The following is a 23,905-nucleotide window of genomic DNA, read 5'->3' as shown; positions in this document are numbered from 1 at the left end:
GGATTTGGAGTGCTAAGGATCTGATTACCTAACAGAAGAACTGAGGTGTGAGGAAGCTCGCTCCACAGAGTGTGAATGAGTGTGTGTAGGGGTTGCACCTGCACTGTAACACCCCAGTCTGTTAGACTGCATGGGTGTGGACTAGCTACACTCACCTACAGCAGAAGCTCATACTCATCATACAGCCAGACAGCTTTAATACCTGAAATTTATCATATACTTTTAGGATGTATGTAGTGATGTTTGAATTGCTAATTGAAAAATATGGTATAGTTTCACAAGTGTCACAGCACAGTGTGTATATTGCATTGTTTGAAGAAATGACATCTACAACAGAAATCTTTGGGCTCCACCTTGTGGCAGCACTTTCAAATCACAATTTTATGTATTCCATGTTTTTTATGACTTTCTTTACCTTTTTCACAACTCTCCCCACTGTCAGCACAGCAGCCATCATCAGCCTGGATGAAACTGTGGTTAAATTCATTCAGTGATTGCATCTAATTTCAGGAAATGTTTCTCATTCAAACGCAACCACAATTTTATACCCAGACTGAATGTACAGCCAATTTTGCATGTTTACATATACTATACTGCTGGATGTCTCAACAAATCTGGAACAGAAGACGAGTGCCTTTTCCTCACCATTATGAAGGCAATATAGTACTTGATTATGAACAATACTGTTCAAATATTGCTTAAGAGTGTGTAGTAAAAGTCTGTTCTAACACTGCTTTCATACGGGGGATAACTGACACCTGCAGGAATTGTTAGCGTCAACTTTCAAGACTTAATTTACTTCAATTGCTCCAGAACAGCTGTACATTGTTTAACTGCTTAAATTTTAAAAAGGGAGGATTACAATCTATGTAGTAAAGATACTCCTCTACACCTCTTTGGTGCTTTTAGGTAACTGTGCTATAAAGTGACACAGATTTTCTTAATGGGAGACAAATGTTGTCAGTTGTTGTCCAAGAGTTGATCCAAAGATGTGCAGGAAGTGTTTCGGTTGCCTTAGTGTATTTTGCATGTGTAAAGGAAACTGTGTGAAGTGTTCTGGAAAAAGTGGACTCAGTGCAGAGAAATGGGTGCAACCACCTGTTAAATACTCAAATCTTAACTCCTCTTCATCACAGCATCATACTGGGCCACAATCTTAAAATAATAATCTGCATTTGACCTAAACTAAGTTAGGATGTTAGAAGAGTGTTGTGATGTGTTACTGTTCATTTCTATCAAATTATGTAAAATTTAATAAAATGTGCGGTATAATTTCAATAATTGTGGTAGATCAAATAAAAATCTGTTTAGTAACATTTATAGAGCAACAAAGAAAACCAGTGTGGGTGTGTGCGCTTAAAAAAAAGCCTGTTTTTATTTCATAAAAATAAACCATGTAAAGATAAATCAACAAAGAAAATCACTGAAGGAATGGACATTCCTGCCACAGGGCCTCGTCCTAAACAGAATCCAAATTAAGCCAAATTCCAGGAAATAAATTTGAACTCAAATGGTGTCAATGTAAAACAGAAGCACAGGGAATTTCATAAATTTGAATTTTGTCCTCAATGTCAAATTCAAATGTAAAGAAAATCCAGTTTCGGTCCAAACTCCAGCCCTAGGGGATGACTGACAACATAAACACATCAGAGTAAGAAACAGGTCCTCTTCATTATGAGGTGTCCATTGCAGCCGTTTCTGAAATGTATGAACAACCACATAAAGACCAGGTTGTATATTTTGCATAGCAAACTCATTAATCTTCATGTAAAATGTACCAATCTGTATTCTATACTGCATGACGAGGTCTGTAGAGCTATTCTATTATACATAAACCTGATGGGAGAGCTAACAATACTATTAAGCGGAGTTTAATTAGTATTTTATCTTGTACTGTACATCCTCTATGCCTTTATTGTGAAAGTACCAACCAGTGATGACTGACATGAGCAGTTTTAGCTAGCATGCGAAAACTAATGTCTTCTCCAATGACACCATCTCATTACAGCATTCTGATGTGACCTGTTGATCTGGAGAAACCAAAACAGAGAAATTCTCCTGCTGCCTGAGACAGCGAGGACAAACAGTAAACTCACGTGCTTCATTGAAGAGGAAGGAATCCTGATATTCCTTCATATACTGAGAGGATCTAGCTTCATCCAGGAACAGAGAATAAACCCTTTTAATGTCCTCCACTTGAACCTCTGTGCCCTGAAAAAGCCAAACCGCACAGATGACCTCAACACCGGTGATAAAGACAATTATGACGGTATTACAATGACATTATTTTTACACACACTGGCTTTTTCGGAGTGAGCTTACTTTGCGTTTACGGCACACCAGTCCTGCAGTGCTGATCAGCTGGATGGCGTAGCGGAGCGATGTTTCCATGCCAATGCGTGTCAAGACAGTGTGAGCCTCCTCACTCAGCTCCACATCTTCCTCCTCACACCTGAAATATAAAGCACACAGCCTTACTTTATTTCTGCACTGCTAGGATGGACAGAGTTTGGTGAGGGATGATTTATGCGGATTCTAACCGGATCTTGAGGATCTGCCTTGTCTCTTTCTCAGTGTAAGGCGAGGTGGCAATGATGAGCAGGCGATCCAGCAGGTCAATAGGGATGCCATGAGGGCTCTGATAGTTGGTTCCACGAATACTGGGAGGGAAAAAAAAAAAAGAAAAGGGAGGACTTTCTCTGTTATGTCTCCAATAACAGACACATCAAAATTAACAAATGTTATATGGATTTTTATTTGATAGCATTTTAAACTATTATTATTTCTTAAGAATTCAATGTTAGACATATTTGAAAACAAATGGCAAACATTTAAGGAATAAATTCTTATTTAGAGATAAAAGCAAGTCAATATTTTTGGATAATTCAAATGACCAGAAGGGGGGAAAAACTCAAACAGTACCGAGTGATGCCTCTGTTGGTGGCCATAATGAGAACCGGGGACAGGTCACTCTCCAGGGCACGATTCAGGAAGGAAAAGCACTCCATGTCCAGCATATGGACCTCATCAATAAATAACACCTGGAGCCACAGACATAGAAAATCATTCCAGCACAACCACACAGATGAGGACAATACAAGCATAGTGTATGATGAACCTACCCCTGGGATGATCTCTGCCTTGCCCTCTTCCCTCCACTCACAGACTTTAGCATTGATCTGCTCACGGACCTCAGACTTGATCTCTCCAGTGTCTCCAGAGAAGAGAGCCAGGAAGCCCTGCGTGCGGCTGTTGATGACATCAATCTCATGGAGGGATACTGTGTGGACAACCTCTTTCCTTTTCTGCAGCTCTCCCTCTGGACACTGTACAAACTGTGTCTGTAAAGATAATAAAAAAAATAAATTTCTGTTTTAAAAAAGGCCCTTTAATTACCCACATTCTGCAATTGCAGTACTTAATGTAAATTCATTTCAAATAATCTTAAGCTAAAGGATTTTGTGAACACACAGTCAATGACCAAACACAAATAGTTTCTGAAGGGAAAGGATCATAAAGATACCCTTGTTAATCCTTCACACATAAATTGGTAATATTAGAAACATAATTCAAAAGCAAACATTATGAAAAAGCAATTACATTTCCTTAAGGCATGAATATGTGCTGTTTGTTGGGGTGAGTTACAGCATTGGGATTTTAGTGATGTGACAGCATACCTGAGCTCCCATGGCATCATAGTCTCTGGCTCTGGTGAAGGAACGGCCCAGCTTGCTGATCTTTCCAGTGGCTTTGTCAATGGTAATAACATCTCTGAAGAAAAAAAGAAATAAAAACCCACGCACACAGTTATCCAACAGGCCTGAGTGACAATAGAAAGTAGAATAAATCACAGTGACAGATCATGACATACAAACATACATAAACAGGAGATTAACTTACCCTGCTTGAACCTTCTCTTTACTGAGACTGTCAATCATCTTGTTGCCCAAGTCATATATTGTCTCCATCTCAGTAGTCTTCAGAGTCAGCTTGCCAACCTTGGCACCCTGATAGAAGTAAGTGGATAATCCAGAAGTATTGATTTTTAATAATGCCAGGTATAGTGCACAGTGAATTTATAGCCAACAGTTTAAGCAACTTACCGTTCCAGTTGCTGGTCTGTCAATCTGGATTTCCACCACCTCTCCTTCAATAATCTCAGTTTCTTCTCTGTAAAAATGTATTATTATTATTATTATTATTGTTGGTGGAGGTGCTGTTGGTGCTCTCGATATATAATGCGTGTGTTTGTGCACTCACTTGATTCTAACTCCAATGGCTTTTCTAAAAGCTTGGCTAAGTGCCTCAGTCTTGCTCATCTCCAAGGAGAAGATCTCACTACCAGCCAGTGCAGTAAAGGGTGTATCAGGGCCAAGAGACTGGGCGATGCCTGCATAAAAAAGATGAATGAAACTATGCCCAGCCATTCAATGTGGGAGCAGGAACCTTTGTGCTAACAAAAGTTTAAGCAAATTATACATCTGATCTGTTCCAGGGTTAGGTCGATAAAATGACAGTATGATCTGGAACGTGTCCAATGTGGCCCTTACCCATAGCAATGGCAGTCTTTCCTGTGCCAGGTTGGCCCGCAATCAGTACTGCCCTGCCAGCAATATGGCCGTCTTTGATCATCTCCAGAATGACCCCCGCTGCCCGACGCGAGGCCAGCTGGCCAACCATCCCCTGAGACACCTGCACATGAAAACAACAAGGGATCCTTAGAGCTAAATTGCAGACATATTAACGCACATCTGCACATCATTCTGTGCTGCAAGCCAATACAGTGGTGAAGTCACAACATTCCTGCTTATAATCCTGTAACAATTACTTCACATACAGTGGAATTCAAATAAACAAAGTGTTGTTACGGTGTTACTCCAAATGCAACTAAATACATCTATGGAAACATTAATAGCCACATGAAACTGAATATGTCCCACAGAACCACATACAGAGAACTAAGACTTAACGTTACCTGTCGTGGTTCCAATGCATCATCCAAACCAAGGCCACGGATGTGAGAATGTGCACCTAGACACAAGATCAAATTTAACTTACTAATACTACAAAAACATACAGTTAGTGTGACCTAAAAAAAAATTACAAAATAAATGAAAAACATCGTAAATGTACATCCAGCTGAACAATCAGGATCCCAGTGTAAATATAGACTCTTACCAATTCTCTCAATCCGGGTGATATCACGAACCTCTGGAACCTTCGTAGTCGCCATCTGGATTAAAACCAGCAGAAAACACAAGCGTCCTAAATATAAAAATATCAGCTTTCCTATCTTCCATGTCTCCTTTTGAATTATTAAAAAACAAAACACTTATGGGACCAAAAAGACTCCTGATACATTGGCATTCGGTCTAGCTAGATGTATGTATTTAACTAGTTTATTTAAATGGTGAGTTCAGGGTGGTTAACCAAGCTCTAGGTGCTGAATAAATCGGTAAACCTTATATTAATGTCATGGATCAGGTTTAATGGTGAGTTCAGGGTGGTTAACCAGGCTGCAGGTGATGAATAAGTCAGTAAACCTTATATTAATGTCATGGATCAGGTTTAATGGTGAGTTCAGGGTGGTTAACCAGGCTGCAGGTGATGAATAAGTCAGTAAACCTTATATTAATGTCATGGATCAGGTTTAATGGTGAGTTCAGGGTGGTTAACCAGGCTGCAGGTGATGAATAAGTCAGTAAAATTGTCCTTAGTATTTGCTCTGTCCAGCCCGTTGTCATAGTGACAGCCGTAACGCGTGCCACAACACCAGAGTAGCTCGGCGGGTTAGCCATGTTAGCCAGAACACTGCGGGTTTTAATGTCGGATACTTGTCCTTTCAGCGACCTCGCTGGCTGTCGACAACCTCAGTTGGAGCTAATCACAGGCGAAGCTACAAATCGTAGCCACTACTTTCTCCACGCTGCTAGCCGAGCAGAATATATGCTAACGCTAGCTTATGTTACGTTTGCAAACTAGATCTGTAGCTACTGTTACAACCCGATAGAGATGTAATGATGACCTAGAGTAAATGCTTTGGCGTTCTGCATGTGAGCAAAGACATAAATTCTTAGAAAACGACGGTCTACAATACTTACTCCAGCTATGGTATAAAATTTATACGTACCTGTGCAACCACACTTGGCAAAATGTGAGAATGCGGCGCTTCTTTCTGAAGGTGCACACAGTAAATGTGTCCGAAGAGAAACAAGTCCTTTTTCTCTGTGAAAGATTTAGGGCTGTCTGCCCTCTATTGACACGGCGGGGAATTAGAACAAGATCTCTTAAAAATAGTACAAGAAGAAGACAATAATGACTCCTCAATTAAACATTTTACACTGTTAATTTCTATTGCATGTGAATGGATTTATAATCTTGTATCTTCGAAATTATAGTCCGCTAATAATTGAATAATCATTAGCCACTGTTTGATTCAGCTTCTGTCCCAGTTTGGTTAGTCGATTTTCATGTTATAAAACTGTGTAAAACCTTTTCTAAATAATTTTTCCTTTAACCCTTGGAAGTGTAAAAAGGACGTGTGTATGCTATAAAGTCACTTTTCACAATGTAGACTTAAAAACCTGTGAAAAATTACTATGACCAGGGTCTGTCTTTGGAAGGCCTAAGCTACAAATTAAGCAGGGCCAGTACTGTCTAGCCAAAGAAGACTTATTTTGTACCATCTTCTTTGCACTATGTTCAACAGTGTAGCCTCCACACACAGAAGCTTTCCCAGGAGAAATTTAAGCAGTGCACAGACATCTTTAGTAAGTACTACATACCTCCACTAGAGGTTGCAAAGTTCACAAGTGATGTTACGTTTTAAGAAATGCAAGGCCAACCAAGTAGTTTGCATTATAGCAACAGTTACTGCCAAGGTTTTAATGCTGTTGTCACATTTTTATATAAAATCACAAACCTTCATTTGATCTGAGGAGATGGAGAATATTTCTAATACACTGGGATTGAGATCTTGATTGAACTTTCTCTCTTTCTATATACCATAGTTCCCAAAATGGCACAAAATGGCAGTACATATGTGGAGCCATTCTTTCACCATATCCTTGTTGTTTAGAGAAACAGTGGCTAAGTTTAAATAAAAAACACACACATTGGTGAAAGATACAGTGCAAACAGATCTAATAAAAAAGTCATAAATTGAGGTCCAGCAAAGGATTCTGGAGATATTTTCATATCTGCTCAACAGTATCTTCAGTTTTCCTTTAAGGCCGAAGTCTTAGGATTCCACAGTATAAGCCTACTTCACTCCGCAATCACAGGAGGATACTAAAAATAACAAAGAATTCAACGTATCTTTTGTTTGTCATTGCCACCAGTTATGATGTTTCATGGTGTGTAAGCATTGGATTGCATTTTAATGAAAAATGTGCTTTTTCAATAGCTCAACCTCTAAAATGCTTCTCAGTAAAGAGATCATGGCCATCAGCTCAGTTTTTTCTCCTACAGTAGTGGAACTGAGACACTTGTACACCTGTGTCTGTGAAGCTAAACGCTCAATGCGTTGCATCACCTGCCTGAAGCCAGACTTTTAATGAATAACTAGGTGAGACAGATTGTTAGTGTCAGGCTGGGCCATACCTTCATCAAGCATTCCACAAACGCTAGTTTCAGCCACGTGTAAACTCAGGAGCTCTCAGTAACACCTCACCTACTTCTGTACAGCTCCTTTCAGACTCCCACAAAACCAACACTGCTGTTCACACACTGCAACATGAATCATGTGTCTCACTCTCATTATTTTGTTTATTTTTAATGTTGATAAGGCAGGTAATGCAAACATTTGAAGTATTGTTTTGATATATTATGTGTGGTTTATGATTTTACAGACTGGGAATGAAGGAACGACAGGAAACCTGATTCGCTTAGGGAGTATGCGTAAAATATCTTTTTGAGAATAGAAAAAAAAAAAGAAATAAAAATGCAATGTGTCTCAGTTTATTGTTGTTATTAAATGTTTATTGATGAAAAGTATATGCTTATTGAAAGAAACAGGATGCAATATCTTTTTTAAAAATGATAATAAAAAATTTTAATCAATGATAATTTAAATGCTTCACTTTATACACCTGATCCTACATTTCCCATGTTGATTTGCAGAGTATTCACATCATCATAAACAGATGCTCAACATGATAGTCTATAAAAGAAATTTTAGTTGTAAAGGAATTGTCATTGTCAGAACTTGTCATCAGAAAAAAATCACTACTTTTGTTCTGTAAACCTATAATAAAACTGAATGGCTGTTGTACATTGATTATTTGAAATATGTCATTTATTTACAGCTGGACAATATTGATAGCCGACTCATACCAAACCCAGAAACCTGGATAGACAGCTTCACTAAAAGAGGCCTTGAAGCGGTGGATGAGAGACATGCTCTCCCCCACAGCATAGAAAGAGAGGGTACCCACAGCATGGTCCAGGAACACCCCTATGCGAGAGGAGTAGGGCTTGTTGATCTCTATCTGGTCTTTGTTGTGCCGAGCTGAGTAGCTGGAATCAGAGCAGAAGAGGCTCCAAGACTTGCGGTTGTAGCCAATGCGGCAGCCGTCTCCATAACCAACCCTCTTGATGCCTTTGTACGTGACTCCGATGGCAGCCCCCTCCCCACTCCAGTCAACCTCGAAGTAATAGGTGCCCCCAGAAAAGGGTTCCTTACACAGGACCTGGGGCAGAGAATCGAATCTGGCAGCGTGGTCACTGTAGGACTGGGGATCTCTCTTAAGGGCAGCTTTCTTGTTTCCTCGAGACAAGTAGAGCTGTCTGTAGGCTGTGTTTGGGTCCAGAGTAAGCTGGCATGCGTCTAGAAAGAGACACAACAGAAATGGAACATGGACTTTATTTACCTTAATGTTATTGGGTTCAGTGTAAATAGGAAAACCCATGGCAACAGGCAAAGTCTCTGTTTCACAGCAGCTAAAGCACCCCTCACCTTTGTATCACCAGCTGTAACGTTGCAGAAGTTAGCAGAATGTAATTAGGCTTTCTAGTTGTGTTAGATTTGCAATACATCTGCAATAACATGATTTGAAGGAAAAGTGGGAGACCCTTTGTCTGTATTTTCAGAAATCAGAATAATCCCAGAGGTTAGATGTCACCTGCCTGCTGTGTACCTCCACCCCTGCAGGTCACAGTTGGTGGGACACTCGGCGGCCTCGGCTAGATCTGCCCGGCCTATTATCTGGAATGCCAGAGGTATCAACACTGTTTGTGAGTTTGACCACAAACAGAAGTTCATCTAACAAAGAGCATCTTTAATTGGAGGTGAAAGCCACAACTGTTGCTCCACTGCTCTTAAATACTAGATCTTTTTCCCATAAGCTTTAGATACCTCCAAATAAAACCTCACTAGCAGAATAACAGAATTGTGATACTACTAAAAATATTGCAGAGCCAAATGCATTTTAAGTAAAAATAAATGTCAGCTGATGTATTTGTAATAAGCCAGACCCTGTCTCTGACAACACTGTAGAACATATAGCTGTTACTAAAATTAGATTTTGTGGTTAGCCACAGGGTCTGACAGGGAACCTCCTCAGTATCTTATTTGCTTCATGCATCAAAATGAGCAGCAAAAGCAGTGAACTGCAGGAAGCAGTCTAAAAGAGGCAGAGACTCACATTTCAGGAAATCCTCCCTGTACTGAGGCTCTTGGACTGGCACAGCCTTGTACATGACAGCTTCCTCACCTGTGGAAGTAAATATATATCAGTATACGACACAGAATGGGCCTATATCACATAATCTCAGTAATTATAGAAAATCAATCTAAATTATGTGTGTTATCACCAATGGAGGCTGGTTTAATTTAGGTAGTGTTGATGTTCATTAGAATAATTCAACACTGTGACCATCACACTATTAGCAGAGTCCATCTGAACTGCCTAAGCCCATGTGACCTAATGTCTGTGTCACAGTGTGTTAATGTAAAGTGGCCAGCCATTAGATACCCTAGTCTCAGTAAACATCTGACCATGTTCCAACTAAGTGACCTCAGGCTACCCTCTAATGAACATCATGCTCCAGACATGACCAGACATCAAACAGGAGTGCACAAAGCCTATTGAGGCCAAAGGAAATTGTAAATCTCTTTGACTTTCCCCTGGTCAAACATTTCTAAGCTTTTTCAATTTTGATCAAATGGCTTACTCACTTTTGATTGACCGTCTCTTTTTGGATTCATCCAGTTCACAGAAGGTCATTTTGTTGACTGCAAAATAAAAAAATAAAATAAAATGAATGAGTTAACATGATAACTGCTAACAGATGACTGAAATCATATCAAATTACAATTTAGTGTTTTTCTGTGATTTAGTGCAATGTGGTGTTGGTAGTGGCTTCACACTCACCTGTCTTGGCTACCTTAGTCAATTCATCATTGCTTAATTCATTCAGGTGTTGTTTCATCTCAGAGACGGCCTTAGTGACCGGGGTGAAGGTGAAGTAAGGGTTCACGCTCACTGTGGGCAGCTCCTCAGCCTCTGTTTGGGCTATCAGCATGTGGTAGCTCTGGTAAAGAAAACCAGCAAAGCATTCAGATACTGTGTGTGTGTTCCTGTTTACATTTTCTGATTGAATGTGTCTGATTTGTAGCTGTCATTTACCTGGATGAAGTGGATGTGGTCCTCAGTGCGGGACAGCTGGGTAATCTCGTTGTCTCTCCTCTTCAGGTCAGCAATCTCATTGGTCAGACGCTCCATGTGCCCTTCTGAGTTGCTGAGTGCCGCCCTCTTGTTGGTGGAGATCAGCTTGGTCATCTCTTGCTGCATCCTCTCAATGGAGCGCATCATGTCACCAAACATCTTCTCACATTCTTGCAGTGCTCTCTGGGCTGAACTCTACACAGGAAACATCGAGGTATGCAATAAATCAGTGGGGTGTCACACTGGTTTTACCAGCACACTGAGGCAATCTGTCATCACCCACACCAAGGAATGTTACCTGTGATTGATACTCTTTCCATTCAAACTGTAGTGGTTAGTCTGGTCCTATCTGTATAAAGGATGATGATGACACAAACCTTGAGGGAATCCACTGCTTGTTTTAGTTCTTCCATCTGCTTGAGTCTGTCATGAATCTTCTCCTGGATCTCAGCCTGGGTGGCACCCAGCCGTTGCTATGAGATCAGCAAAACACATTGTTGAGATTGACAAAGCACCTAAGTCATCCATTTGATTTTTTTTTTTTTTTTTCACTTAAACATTAGACTTTATAACAACAGTGTACAGCTCAGGGTTTGCACTGGAAGCTGCCCTTTGCTCATTTGGGTGCGTCTTGTATAAAGGTTCATAGGCCTGTTTCCTCTATTGTAAGCAGCTCTTTCATGCATTACCTGCCACTGTGTCACTTGCGCAATGAACCATGATATGTGCATGTGTCACCAATCATTAGCAATAGAATACTGGAGCAAAACATATTCTTAGCATTCTTAGCCCCTGTTGCTAAGTCAGTGACCACCTAAAAAAACCAGCACTGAAAAACCAGCATTGGTACAATGTTACAAACCTGCTCCTCAGCCCTCTCCTGCTCAGCAGACACCAGATCATGACCTTTGTGTTCTTTGACTGTGCATAGCACACAGATACACATCTGGTCAGTGCGACAGAACAGCTCCAGACCCTTCTGATGCTGGGGACAGATCTGCCTGTCGAGGTGGCCGATTTCATCCACCAGCTTGTGCCTCTTGAAAGTGGCTGACTCAAAGTGAGGCTTGAGGTGCTTCTCGCAGTAGGAGGCCAGACACATCAGGCACGTCTTGATGGCTTTGTGTTTCTTGCCAATGCAGATGTCACAACCTACATCCTGGGGTCCTGCATAATTGTAGTCAGGGGACGGGGGTGGAGGTGGAAGGGATTCAGAGTTTTGTTGGACGGTGGAGCGCCGGGATCCTCCAATGCGTCTGGGGGTGGGCCGCTTGTTGTAGGTGACCCTGCACTGAGGGCAGAGGTACGAACCCGTTGAGTCAGCATGGTCCCAGTATGTTTTCAGACAAATGGAGCAGAAGATGTGGCCACATGGGATGGACACAGGATCCCTGAGGTATTCCTTACACAGGTAGCAGTTGTCCTGGTCAGATGACATGGAGCCAACTTGGTGCTGTTCCCTTGAATAGACTGAAGTTCTGCAAAGGCAGTAAGTGACTTGAGTCAGCGCAGTAGCAAAGTGATCTCACAGGTACTACAGGCGTGAGTTATATCAAGTAAACAGAGGAGGAGGTTAAACTGGTTAAGCCGAAACCAGTAAAACAAGGGCGGGGAAAGGAAAGGGCAAAGTGAATATCTCCAAGTGTTACAGAATGAAAGGAGAATGAATGAAACGTATAAGATTTGGCTTAGAGTGATGATCGCAAAAATCTATTTCCTTTTTTAAAAAAAAAATGTATATAGACACCATGAAAAATAAAAAGGGCAGTTTAGACAGGTCTTACAAATTGTATGTAAGAGGCACAAACAGAACACGAAGAGCATTTAAAATAATGTTTGTAGTATCTGCAGCCTACAGATAGATGAGCAAAAGACAAAAATCATCAAAATCAATTAAAACATAGCAGCTTCAATGAAGCCGTGCAGTGTGAAGAAACTACAGGTGTGTTACACTCCACTGCTCAATGCTCAGTAATTGCTGAGTGTTAGAGATTGCCTGGAGACAGACCGTTTCCTTCTGGCCTGCGGTGAAAGCCACTAAAGTCACAGTACAAACTGACCCTCATCTGAAGAAATGATTTGCTACACTTGTATTAATAATGAAATTCTTTTTCCGGTGACCAACTGTAATATCTGCTCAGTATCCAACTCATTCGCCACTCCTTTCATTGTGATGTGTGGTTAGTGGATGAATTTTTGTGTAGTGTCAAATTAACTGGTTTGTTTACTGTTGCTAAATTCATGTGCCGTGGTCTTCTGGAGACAGAGAGCTTTCTCATTTTGACCTTCACCTTACCTGTAACCAGTTAATTATCAACTCCTTCTACTTTGCATTTGATTACCACTGATTTTATCTGACAGGTCACCTGCAGTTTATATTAGTTAGTGCTGAGATTCTTTTGTGGTGTAAACTCAAATGTGCTCTTATCCTATGAAAACATACTCAACCAAACTCCTGTAGTTATGAGAATATTTCCTTTTCTGAGCTATAAATCCTCCCCTGTGTAGTTGATTTTACAGTGAACACACCTCCCAGCCAAGATGGAGTTTCAGGGCTGTTGAAGTGGAGGCAGGAATGCAACTACACTTGATAGCCCAGATAACAGAAAGGCTGAGAAAGCCTACTTAAAAGATTCCATTGTGTTGGAGCCAGTGGGGCTCAAGTAAAGTGTCAGGCACTATAGAGCTTGTGGTCTATTAACAACAGCAACTACAGCTGACACAGTAAATACAATAAATGTAGCTTCATATTGCACAAAAAACACTGACAGGAGTCATGCTCTTCAAGTGATGCAATGTTATCTGAGACTAAAATTAGTGATTATAATAAGGTGAAAACTATAAGTGTTAAGAGAAACATATATTTGCAAACCGTTTTTCTAAAAATATCCAAATTGTTGATGACCCACTCATGGTAACACTGCAAATATATATGCCTTTTGCCCTCATAAGCATTGCACCTACTTTGCATATGAATTTAAAAAGTCTAGCAAAACGGCATTTTAAACAGACATTACACCTGGTTCAGTCCAGTGAGGATATTTTGTTGCCTAATAGGCCCTAGAACCCTGTTATTGCAGGGAGGTGAACTTTGCTTTCATAAAACAAAATTCTAGATATTTTATGAGGAAGAAAAGCCTGTTGGCCAACACCTATTACACTTACAGCTATACATATAAGCCACCAGACATATAATCTTTCTCCTCAACTTCTACACCTATTGTAAGTTTCTTACATGTCTAAGAATCTGTTTCGTATTCAAGTGACTTATGAGAGGCAACACAATTAAATAAACATGTGAACTGTTCATTATTTGTTTGTGATCATCTCTCAACTTGCTCAACATGATGCGCTGGCTTGTCTTATTTTGAAATTTCGGTTTGCCTAATGTATTTGCTTATTATGTGCAATATATTATGTCAGAGCCAGAGTTTAGCTATAAGGTATTTTCATCGAATTATGTACACACACACACACACACACACACACACACACACACACACACACACACACACACGCAAATACACTATTATGTATTTTATATTTAAATCTACATAATGTTGTCACGATATCTTCAAAATATGGGCCCTCTATTTTGCAATTAGTTCAGTTTATTTTTGGATGCACATGAATGCAACTCTAATGAACATACATCATGTGTTATTTTTGCTTCAGTCTACTACAGCAATGCTTACTAATGGTGTGCAGCGTTTCCTTCACATTTGACCTGTGTCCGTCCCAGCACTTTTAACCCTTGTGTATCTACCAGCATCAACAGATCACTTACTCACTGTTTTTATCAAAACATGTATAAATATTGTGCCATCCTGTTTCTGTTGCTCCAGTACAGTAAAGTGGGTCCTTGTTTCATTTGGTCAAAAAGCCATTTGTGTTTTCCTGCATTCATGCCGCAGAAAGCACACTCACTGCATCTTAATGAAGGCTGATCTTTCACCTTGAATGTGAACAGATGACTGTGGAGTTTCTGTCTGCTTCATCAGAGAACACTGGCATGCTATCCTTTTGCAGATGTGTTATTAAATCTCATTAAAGTCACTATACCAAGATTTAAATATATGTATGTGCAGGGTATAGTCTTTTTCTTCCTGTGCTAGGAACTATTATAAATCAAAGCCACGTAAAGTTTCATACCCTGGCAGCTGATCTCTCTATTGCCAGGTGCAGTAGTTAAACTGTAAACACAAAGGACTCCCTTCACTTTAGAGGAAGGAAGGAAAAACTGGCTTATCAGAAACTTGACCAAATATGGGAGGGTGAGACTACCTAGCGCATGATGTAAGGCATGATATGATTTGAAGCTAGAGCCAAAGTACTTTTTGCATCATATAGATTTGCTATTATATAACATGATTTCATACCTGGCAAGAAATGCTGTTTATTAGAAAACATTTATTTCATGCAGGAGTTTCTTTACAGTTCAGACTATAATGAATCCTGAGCAATGGAGTGATGAATAGAAACTCATGGGAACAGGGCAGTAGTATTAGTGGAAACCAGTAGATTATGCCTAAATGAAATGCTAATGAGAGGCTATGATGTCACCAGACACTTCATGTGAGTCAGGGTCTCCTCAGAAGTTTTTAAACTAGCGATTTTTTAATTACAAAACTCATAGTGATCGAATATAACTATGGGATAGACAGTTAGGAATTTAAGAAATTAATTGTTAACTTGAAACATGCACATAAATATGTAAAACATCCATTGCCACAGCACACTCTGAGGAATGTTCTGATTGGATAAGCATACGTGTGCAGGTGCGTTTCCGTTTTCCGTCTCAGTCATGATATGCTCTCTCTGGTGCACAAACGGATGCATATCTACAGTTAAAAATTGACTTGTGTAAGCGGTCCGACTGGTGTAACTGGTTGCATTGTAAATACTACACCTCTTAATCTAGTTTCTCCTTGTCAAAGTACATACAGCAAGTTGAACTTTCAAACTGGATTTTGGTGATAAAACAGAAAAGCAGGGATATTTGAAATTACTCCAGCTGAGTGCTCTGTTTGTTTATTGGGTGGTCCCTTAAATTCCTACAGTAACTCAGGCAGCATTTATGTTTGTCGGACTATAACCGGTTTGAAACAATGGCGATTCTGTCTGACAACAATAGGTGGAAATACAGCTGCCGAAAAGCATGTGCGCAATACATCCACAGATGAGCCACATGAGAAATTTAAGAATAAAGGAAACTGCAGGGAAAATGGGAGTGTTTTCATGCATATTATTTGTTGCTGCTTCTTTTGCCTTTCATTCATTTGCTTTCTTTCAATTTGTTCTCTCTCTCTTCCCTTGTATCCGCCCTCTCTCTCTCTCTCTCTCTCTCCCTCCTTGCTGAACTTGCTTATCTAAACTGGGCAGGGCTCGATACACTCACTCTGACGGAGGGCCTGGTCTGCTTTCAATCAATAACCTCTGGAATTCAGAAATACAAGTAGGTCCTGTCTCTGGCAGGCTGTACCACACTCTTTGAGGGCGGGCTTCCAGGCACACTCAGCCAAATTTCTATCTGCTTCTGGCATTCTCTCTGTCTGTTTACGCAGGTCTGACTGTGCCTCGAGTACATCACAATGGCTGATCACACTTCTCCAGATTACTTCAGCTGCTCCCTGTGTCTGAACCTTCTGGGGGACCCTGTGGCTATCCCCTGTGGCCACAGCTTCTGCATGGACTGCATCAGTGGCTATTGGAATGAGGCTGACTACACAGGGATTTACATTTGTCCCCAGTGTAAGATCACATTCACCCAGAGGCCTGTGCTGCGACCCAATGCCACTTTGAATATGGTGGCTGAGAAGATCAAGAAGAGCGGTCTGAACCTTAATCTCAATACGACCCTGGGCAATGTTTATGCTGGACCAAGTGATGTCCCCTGTGATTTCTGTACTGGGAAGAAATTAAAGGCAGTGAAGTCCTGTTTGAACTGTCTGGCATCGTACTGCGAGAAGCACCTGAAGCCTCACTATGAATCAGCCACGTTCAAAAGACACAAGCTGGTGGATGAGCTGGGAAACCTGGACAGGAAGATCTGCCCTCAGCACCAGAAGTCCCTGGAGCTTTTCTGTCGGACAGACCAGATGTGTATCTGTGCTATCTGTACAGTGAGCGAACACAGAGGCCATGACATTGTCTCTGCTGAGGCAGAGAGGGGAGAGAAACAGGTAAGAAACCCTTCTGTCTATGCTGGTGGTTTCTTTTAATAGACTAAATGCAAAAAGGCACAGGGGTGGTATTGTTCGGCTCAGAGAATGAGTGTGATTTCAGGTCACATTGCCACAAACCACAAGCTAAGACTCCACACCCAGGTTGAGGGAGAATTCAACTTTTTTGAAGAGATAACCTTTTAAAAACAGTGACACATATTTGATAAATACATATACATATTCAGGCTTTAGTGTAGTGTAGTGGGTGTTTTTTCCCAGCTCATGTCCATGCACTACCACTAGTGGTGTACTTTGACCCATTTCACCAACTCTATCAGCTAGCCTGGCAGGCATTCACCGCCAAAACAAACCCCACTCTTTGATTAGCTGAGAGGGGGCTGGGGGAGTGTCTACAGTTATCTGAAAGCTGCTTTTCAAAGAATGTCGGATAGATACACAGAAACTGCAGACTTCCTTCTGCTGTGTTGGTTCCCACCTGTGGGAGTGGGGCTGTGTTGGAATGTCAGGGAGGCAAGGCCTTCAGCAACACATGATCAACTCAGTGCACATTCAGATGAACCAGCAGTTGTATTGCCTGTAAAACTATGCGGAGTAGATAAATCTGCATCACTGTGATAGTTGGTATGTATGAGTAATTTAGGAGGAGTGATTACTAGGACACAATGAGGTAACAATTCAGTTTACTGCTTTAATAACATGGGGAGTCTGGTTTCTGTCATCCAAGGATTTACAACCTGAGATTCACATCTCACTCCATCTCCTGCCCTGTCCCCTCCCCCTACCCCTCTCACGTTCACCCCCACCCTTCCCCAGATTCCCCAAATTCCTCAAGCTTATCTTGAAGAATGGGTTGGTGGGCTTGAGTAAAAGCTGAATTAGAAGCCCTCTACTCTGCATGTCAGCGCTGCGTGCACCTTGAAACACCTCTTTGAAAGTCAGGCAGCAGTAGTTTCACATTCCTGTCATGGCCAGAATTCCAGTACAGATTTCCCTGCTCTCCCCCTGAGATAAAACGCTGCCTGTATTAAAGCAAGTCTTTGCGTGGGGTTTATTAGACATGCCCAAGGCCTTTCCCAGATATTAGTGGATGAGACAGAATGTTTGTACTGAAACAACAAATATGAGGCTTTACACTCACAGTAAAATAGCATAAGATTTAATAACATTTTATGAATCTGATTTAATACAATTTTTATTATCAGTCATCATAACACTGCATTACTGCATATATTTAAAGAAGGTAAGTTCAGCTGTCAGCATAGAAGCATGTAAGATAACAGTGAAACAATTCTCTCTGTTCTGCAGAAACTACTGGGAGTCTCTCAGGCTGAGATAAGACAGAAATGCCAGGAGAGGGTGAAGGAGCTGGAGGAACTGAAGACTGCAGTGGATTCTTTGAAGGTAATTGGTAGAACGTTGTGTCTTCCTACAGATTAGTTGTCTTTGAGTCTCACTCCAAACAAAAATATTCCCATATGATATCTGCCATGACTCGATCATGGATCACAACACAGTGGCCCTTTCTTTTGACATCCTGAATGTTCTGACCAGAACTCAGCCCAGAGAGCCATGGTGGAGAGCCAGAAGATGTTTGAGGACATGATCCGCTCCATTGAAAGGATGAGGTCAGAGGTGACCAAGCTGATTGGTATCAATGAGAAGGCTGCTTTCAACCAGGCCGAGGCTTTGATCGAGAGACTGGAACAAGAGATTGATGAACTGAAGAAAAAGGAATCTGGGCTCAAGCAGCTTTACAGTACTGAGGACCACATCCACTTTTTGCAGGTATCCTACCAATTTTATTGTGGCTATTTAAAAAAAAAAAAAAAAACATTGTATACACATATTTTTATTCTGATTTAGGCGAGAGGATAGATGTGGGTGTGTTTTAAATAAGATGGCTTCATACTTAACATTATTACTGATTATTTATAACATTACAAATGCAATGTTGGATCACATAAATGTCACTATGTCACTATTCATTTGTACCTTATGAAGTAGTTCAAAAAGGTTTAGTTTCAGTTTGGATTTCAGTGTCAATATTTGTGACAATACAATGTTTCTGATCAAAACATTTCTCTATTTGCAAAGTGGTATTTCAAAAAAATGTCCTGGTCGTCCATGTTGATATTCATCCTCATCTTTTCCCATCAGAACTTCAACTACCTCTGCACCCCTACTGATGATGGCATCATACCCAAAGTGACAGTGAACCCTGACTTTTCCTTTGGGGCTGTTAGGAAAGCTGTGGCTGAGATCAAGGACCGTCTCGAGGAGTTTGGTAGAGAGGAGCTGCTTAGACTCTCCAAGTCAGGTCTGACCTTAGTGGCATAACACAGTATTTCTATGTCATGGGCATAAAACATCAAAACTCAGTTTGATAAACATGAATGTGTTACGTTTTGCAGTGAACGAGGTGCCAGTCTACACCACAGAAAGTCGAACTTTGGACAGAAGAAGCAGAGGTGAGCACCGTCATGTCCTAAAGCAGTTGGGTAGGAGGTTAATTATTATTTATGTGGATAGTACAATCATCCAGTAGTGTGGAAGGCAAACCAAAAGTAGCTCAAAGATTCCTCTGTTCAGCACACAGAGGAAAAAAAAATCAGCAAAGGACCTAAAAGCATGTGTGTGGGTGTGTTCACTTCACTTTGACATAGTGCTTCTCCATCTGCAGCAAAAGAAATGATGACAATGGCAACCGTGGACAGCGCTCCTCCTCCAGAGCCAAGGACCAGAGCAGATTTTGTGAAATGTAAGTATCTGTGAATTTGTAATTAGGGGAACACCTAATATGCATATGTTGTCAACTAAACAATATATGTTGTTTCTTCAGACTTCTGCCAGCTGAAGTTGGACCATAGCACAGCCTACAAGGAGCTGTATATCTCTGAAAACAGCAGAAAAGTCATCCGCACCAGAGACCTGCAACCCTATGGAGACAATCCAGAACGGTTTGACAGCTTTGCCCAGGTACTGTGCCGGGAGTCCCTGTCTAGCGGCCGCTTTTACTGGGAGATCGAGTGGAATGGGGAGTTCTCCATTGGAGTGGCCTACAAGAGCATCAGCCGCAAAGGCAAAGGCTCACTGTGCCTCCTGGGCTACAACGACAAATCCTGGAGTCTTCTCTGTTCAGACTCAGGTTACTCTGCCTGGCACAACCGAGTTGACAAAGCAGTCAGTGGCCCCCACTCCTCCAGGATAGGCGTGTACCTAGACCACACTGCAGGTGTGCTGGCATTTTACAGCATAGGCAACACCATGACCCTCCTGCACAGGTTTGAGACCACATTTGTTGAGCCTCTCTATCCAGGCTTTGGAGTTGGGACCTCAGTCAGAATCTGCAACGTTAAATGAACAGCCATAACTGTGCTCTCATTTGAAAATCTGAAAAAAAGTTCTGTGAGTAAGTTCTGTAAGTTCTGTGTTTCTTACAATATACAGCAATGCTTTTGGGATATATATTTTTGCTAAGTTTGTACCAAACCACATAAGTGAAGTTTTATTTTATTTTTTAACAAATAATGTCTCTTTCAAATTGTATATATACTTTTATGAACTTTACATCATATATTACTTCTTGCATTATACTGTCAAATCGCTTTTTTCTTAATAGATTTATGAGACATTATTGAGATACATAATCAATACACAATTACAGTGTAAAGTGTTATCCATTTTACAGTCTGATAACTGCTGGATAATAATATAACAGTCAATATGTTATAAAAGTCCCTCAGTTGGCTCAGTGTAAACAATCGAGGTTCCACAGATACACCTACAGTTTTATGTCAGAAAGGCTGTGACATATATTAAGTGGTTATGTAATTATTAGTTATAATGGTTGTTCTGCGAGACAACACAAGGTGCATTTTCTAATAGGTCATTACATTATTGCAAGATGAGTTGAGGAATATATTGTACTCTTATGAAAGGTATTAGAATTATAGTAACATTCATGTTGGTGCATTAACAGGTATTAATATAGCGTCAATCCATTCAAAATATTTCATTCTCATTTCATTGTCATGTTGCTGAGTTATCTTTTTTGTCATTTAAACTAACCCTTATTTAATTCTGTATGTTTTCTTATATAATGGAAAACCACAGCATAATTATCCAGAAAATATATGTTTGGTAATAAAATTATTCATTAACAGCTCAAAATAAAGAGCTAAATGAACATATAGATTTTTTTGTATTTTTGGAAATGTTTATTTTTATATAAGCTCATTATGACTAGTCAATGTAGTGTTGTCGCGAGAAATTTAATGGTGTATTGAATTTGAAGTGATAGTGCTATTTGATATGGATATAAATAAGAAAATAGTGCTGATTATTTTATTTTTACCAAAGCTACAGTCTATAAGAGTTTCAAAAATATGTGTATCAAAGATGGAATTTGAAACTTTGCCTACATTGTTTCAGTGATGTATGAACCACATGATTTACTATCTCAAGTATTTGCTATGATGCAAGTAGAGGTAATAACATTTGAACACGGTCAATGCTCTTAACTCCCTCTGTTGGTGGATTACAGAAACTGGACTGAAATAAAAATATAACGACCATTACCACCATGCCTGTTGCATGTATGTAGCTCATCAAATACACAACTGCCAAAGCACTACCAACACTGTACTTTTCTGACAATATACTACTTATTTTTCTCCACAAATCTACAATGGGCCAGCAATGTAAGGTATTTCAACATGCACTGTTGTATTTGTCCAAACAGCAGCTCATAAACAGCAGCACATGTTTAGAAGTAGCTCCCTTTGTAATTTTTAAGCTGTAAAAACCTAGTAGTGTTTACTTCACAACCAGGTGCAACTCTGGTTTAATTCAATATACACTGACAGCAAGGAGTTAGAAAACAACATTGTCTGTATTTTTATCAGTAGACATTTATTGGGTCCCAGGATTCTTGCAGAAGGCTGAGCATACACTCATCAAAAAACAAAACATGAGAGTCCAAAATTCAGACATTGTATCCAATGAGGCCTCCTTTGCCAATGCATTCTCCAATGTAGAACCACATCAACACTTCAGTGGCCACTAGACCATTCCTTAGAGCATCCTGTAAAGAAACCAAAAAAATGTGTTAGATTTGCTTCTGGAAAAATGTATCAAGCAAAGTGTGACAGTAGTTACTACTACCGTTTTATCTTATCAAGCTTATCCCACAACAAAAAGGGACAAAAGTAATGATACCCATGGCTGTTGTCAAACTTTCTAGCATGCATTGATTCAACAGTTACTGTGCCATTTCAGACCCATCGCTTCAGCCAAATTCAAAGCCATCAATATCAGTGGGCGGGCATAGCATAACCTAATAACATCTGCAAACAATGGTTTCTAACACGAGTCATCACTGCCTATGGCATGTTGCAATTTCGAGCGTTTTTATATCAATGTTGTTTCATGAACAATAGATATTTTTATTTTTATATAAAACCTGCTATATCAAAATTATTTTAAAACCTTAAGAAAATAGCCCTGTGGGCTGGTGACCTGTCCAGGGTGTACCCCTGTCTTTCACACAAAGAGAGCTGGGATAGGCTCCAGTAGATCACTGTGACCCTGGTTAGGAATAAGCAGGTATAGATGATGGATGACTGAATATTAATAAAATAGATGGACAGGAATGAGGCCCACCCATAACAACAGGTATATTCCATTTAAATGCATTCACAGAATTATAAGACTTCTTCATTTTCATCTTAATTTGGAACATGACTGTTTGTGTCAAGAACAGGTTACAGTGACCTGGAAATTCAAATTTAATTTTCCCTGAATTACACTTCTGATTACATAACATCTCTTTAAATACTATGTTGTATAATCTCTAAGCCCCTAGTACATTAAGATATACTTTGTATAACAACTTGTAATTTATTGCTTGATCAAAAATTATTATTCCATTTAAAAAAGGTTGGAAGCTCTACCTTAATATTTTTCTTTGAATGGGTTAATACATGCAAATATAACGTTATATATAAAAGTATACTTTTCAGTGTTTCAAGAACCACAAAAACAAACTCAACTCACGCCCATTGTATTTTGGTGGTAACACTGGATTATCAAACAACTTTGGACTAAAAGACAATGTGTATGACTAGATGCAGCCGGAGTTTGTGGGTCTCATGCGCATACATGTGTTTCTGCTGATATAACATATTACACACGAGACACAAGCTGGGGCCAGGCCAGATGTTAACAACCCAATCATTTAACAATGCCAGATTTTCAATTCCACACGCACGCACACACAAACAAACAAACAAACAACAAGGTCTGCTTGTGGACAACACACGCACCCTAACTGTGGTTTGTCCGAGACGTCCTGTCTGAAAAGCCTTGATCAGGTCTTTGGCCCCCTCGATGGCCTTGGGGATCTCTGCAGGAGCAGGAGGAACAAGTTCGACACGGGCATAGTGCCAGAAAGTTGCCAGCCGAGGTTTGGAGTAGGTGACAGCGGCTGAGAGAGAAAACAAAGCACAAATGTTAACGTGGATTTCTGGAGCTAAGCTAACGTTATTTTGCGGCTGAAGTTAGCGTTAGCTGACAAGGGCCAATAGCTACTTAGCTCCATGGCTAAAACAAAAAAAGTCCCAAACAAACACAAACCAGCTGTGGCAGTAACCTACAGAGCTATCTGGCCATACGGCGTCAGGGGAAAGAAATATTAAATGTGAATAATCTCAACCCCGGATAACGTTAAAGCTAGCTAACCCCACACACACTTCATTCAGTTGACGGCTGACAGCGACGGTCTTATCAACAGTGGATACAAGACAGGAATAACAATACCCCAAATGAACTTACCCCCGACTAAAGTAGGTACTTTAGCGACCAGTTTTTGCACTGTCTGTGCCATTGTGAAGCGTTAGTCAATGCAACTAGCCGCCTGTTCCTGCTAGCCGCCTGAATGTCACCTCCAGTAGAAGGACCCACGTCTGCAGCTGACCATACGAGTGCCTGTGCAGAAAGAACATCGACCTTATATGTAAGAACATAATATATTATAATTATATAATAAATAATATC

The 23,905-nt window shown here is 40.4% G+C and overlaps 4 protein-coding genes across 8 annotated transcripts in view; 1 reads left to right on the top strand and 3 right to left on the bottom strand.

The window, feature by feature from the left end:
• Positions 1–21,429, top strand: part of ftr82 (finTRIM family, member 82) — a 33,111-nt gene extending 11,682 nt beyond the window's left edge. The window contains exons 1-8 of one of the 3 annotated variants that reach the window (XM_026327858.1): positions 10,796–10,881; positions 16,232–16,849; positions 18,158–18,253; positions 18,404–18,637; positions 19,010–19,169; positions 19,264–19,320; positions 19,533–19,610; positions 19,692–21,429. In XM_026327858.1, the coding sequence (XP_026183643.1) occupies positions 16,259–16,849; positions 18,158–18,253; positions 18,404–18,637; positions 19,010–19,169; positions 19,264–19,320; positions 19,533–19,610; positions 19,692–20,212 (1,737 nt within the window). In that variant the 5' untranslated portion in view covers positions 10,796–10,881; positions 16,232–16,258 and the 3' untranslated portion in view covers positions 20,213–21,429. Of the gene's footprint in view, positions 1–10,795; positions 10,882–16,031; positions 16,123–16,231; positions 16,850–18,157; positions 18,254–18,403; positions 18,638–19,009; positions 19,170–19,263; positions 19,321–19,532; positions 19,611–19,691 lie in introns of those variants that run through there. The other 2 variants (XM_026327856.1, XM_026327857.1) reach the window with 2 other exon arrangements.
• Positions 1,347–6,215, bottom strand: ruvbl2 (RuvB-like AAA ATPase 2). 2 transcript variants are annotated; one of them, XM_026327864.1, is made up of 14 exons: positions 6,131–6,215; positions 5,179–5,233; positions 4,976–5,031; positions 4,551–4,692; positions 4,261–4,390; positions 4,104–4,170; positions 3,901–4,007; positions 3,678–3,771; positions 3,123–3,341; positions 2,923–3,041; positions 2,541–2,660; positions 2,323–2,452; positions 2,097–2,211; positions 1,347–1,698 (listed from the first exon to the last, which is right to left on the bottom strand). In XM_026327864.1, the coding sequence occupies exons 2-14, from the start codon at positions 5,231–5,233 to the stop codon at positions 1,673–1,675; spliced, it is 1,380 nt and encodes a 459-aa protein (XP_026183649.1). In that variant the 5' UTR covers positions 6,131–6,215; the 3' UTR covers positions 1,347–1,672. The 2 variants fall into 2 exon arrangements, with proteins under 2 accessions (XP_026183649.1, XP_026183650.1); XM_026327865.1 differs by having other exon boundaries at positions 1,347–1,629.
• On the bottom strand, positions 8,055–12,191 carry ftr83 (finTRIM family, member 83). Of its 2 annotated transcripts, XM_026327861.1 has the most exons (8): positions 11,530–12,191; positions 11,045–11,140; positions 10,629–10,862; positions 10,374–10,533; positions 10,178–10,234; positions 9,645–9,713; positions 9,127–9,205; positions 8,694–8,827 (listed from the first exon to the last, which is right to left on the bottom strand). In XM_026327861.1, the coding sequence occupies exons 1-7, from the start codon at positions 12,103–12,105 to the stop codon at positions 9,153–9,155; spliced, it is 1,245 nt and encodes a 414-aa protein (XP_026183646.1). In that variant the 5' UTR covers positions 12,106–12,191; the 3' UTR covers positions 8,694–8,827; positions 9,127–9,152. The 2 variants fall into 2 exon arrangements, with proteins under 2 accessions (XP_026183645.1, XP_026183646.1); XM_026327860.1 differs by lacking the exon at positions 9,127–9,205 and having other exon boundaries at positions 8,055–8,827.
• Positions 21,430–21,742: 313 nt separating the features above from the next.
• Positions 21,743–23,831, bottom strand: atp5l (ATP synthase, H+ transporting, mitochondrial F0 complex, subunit g). Its single transcript, XM_026328594.1, has 3 exons — positions 23,684–23,831; positions 23,176–23,336; positions 21,743–21,935 (listed from the first exon to the last, which is right to left on the bottom strand). Exons 1-3 carry the CDS (start codon positions 23,733–23,735, stop codon positions 21,837–21,839), a joined length of 312 nt encoding a protein of 103 aa, XP_026184379.1. The 5' UTR covers positions 23,736–23,831; the 3' UTR covers positions 21,743–21,836.
• Between the last annotated feature and the right edge of the window lie 74 nt (positions 23,832–23,905).

The sequence above is a fragment of the Mastacembelus armatus genome, chromosome 14 (assembly GCF_900324485.2).
Source record: "Mastacembelus armatus chromosome 14, fMasArm1.2, whole genome shotgun sequence".
Lineage (NCBI taxonomy): Eukaryota > Metazoa > Chordata > Actinopteri > Synbranchiformes > Mastacembelidae > Mastacembelus > Mastacembelus armatus.
Note: the sequence above shows the minus strand (reverse complement) of the source record. Positions and strands in the feature narration are given on the sequence as shown.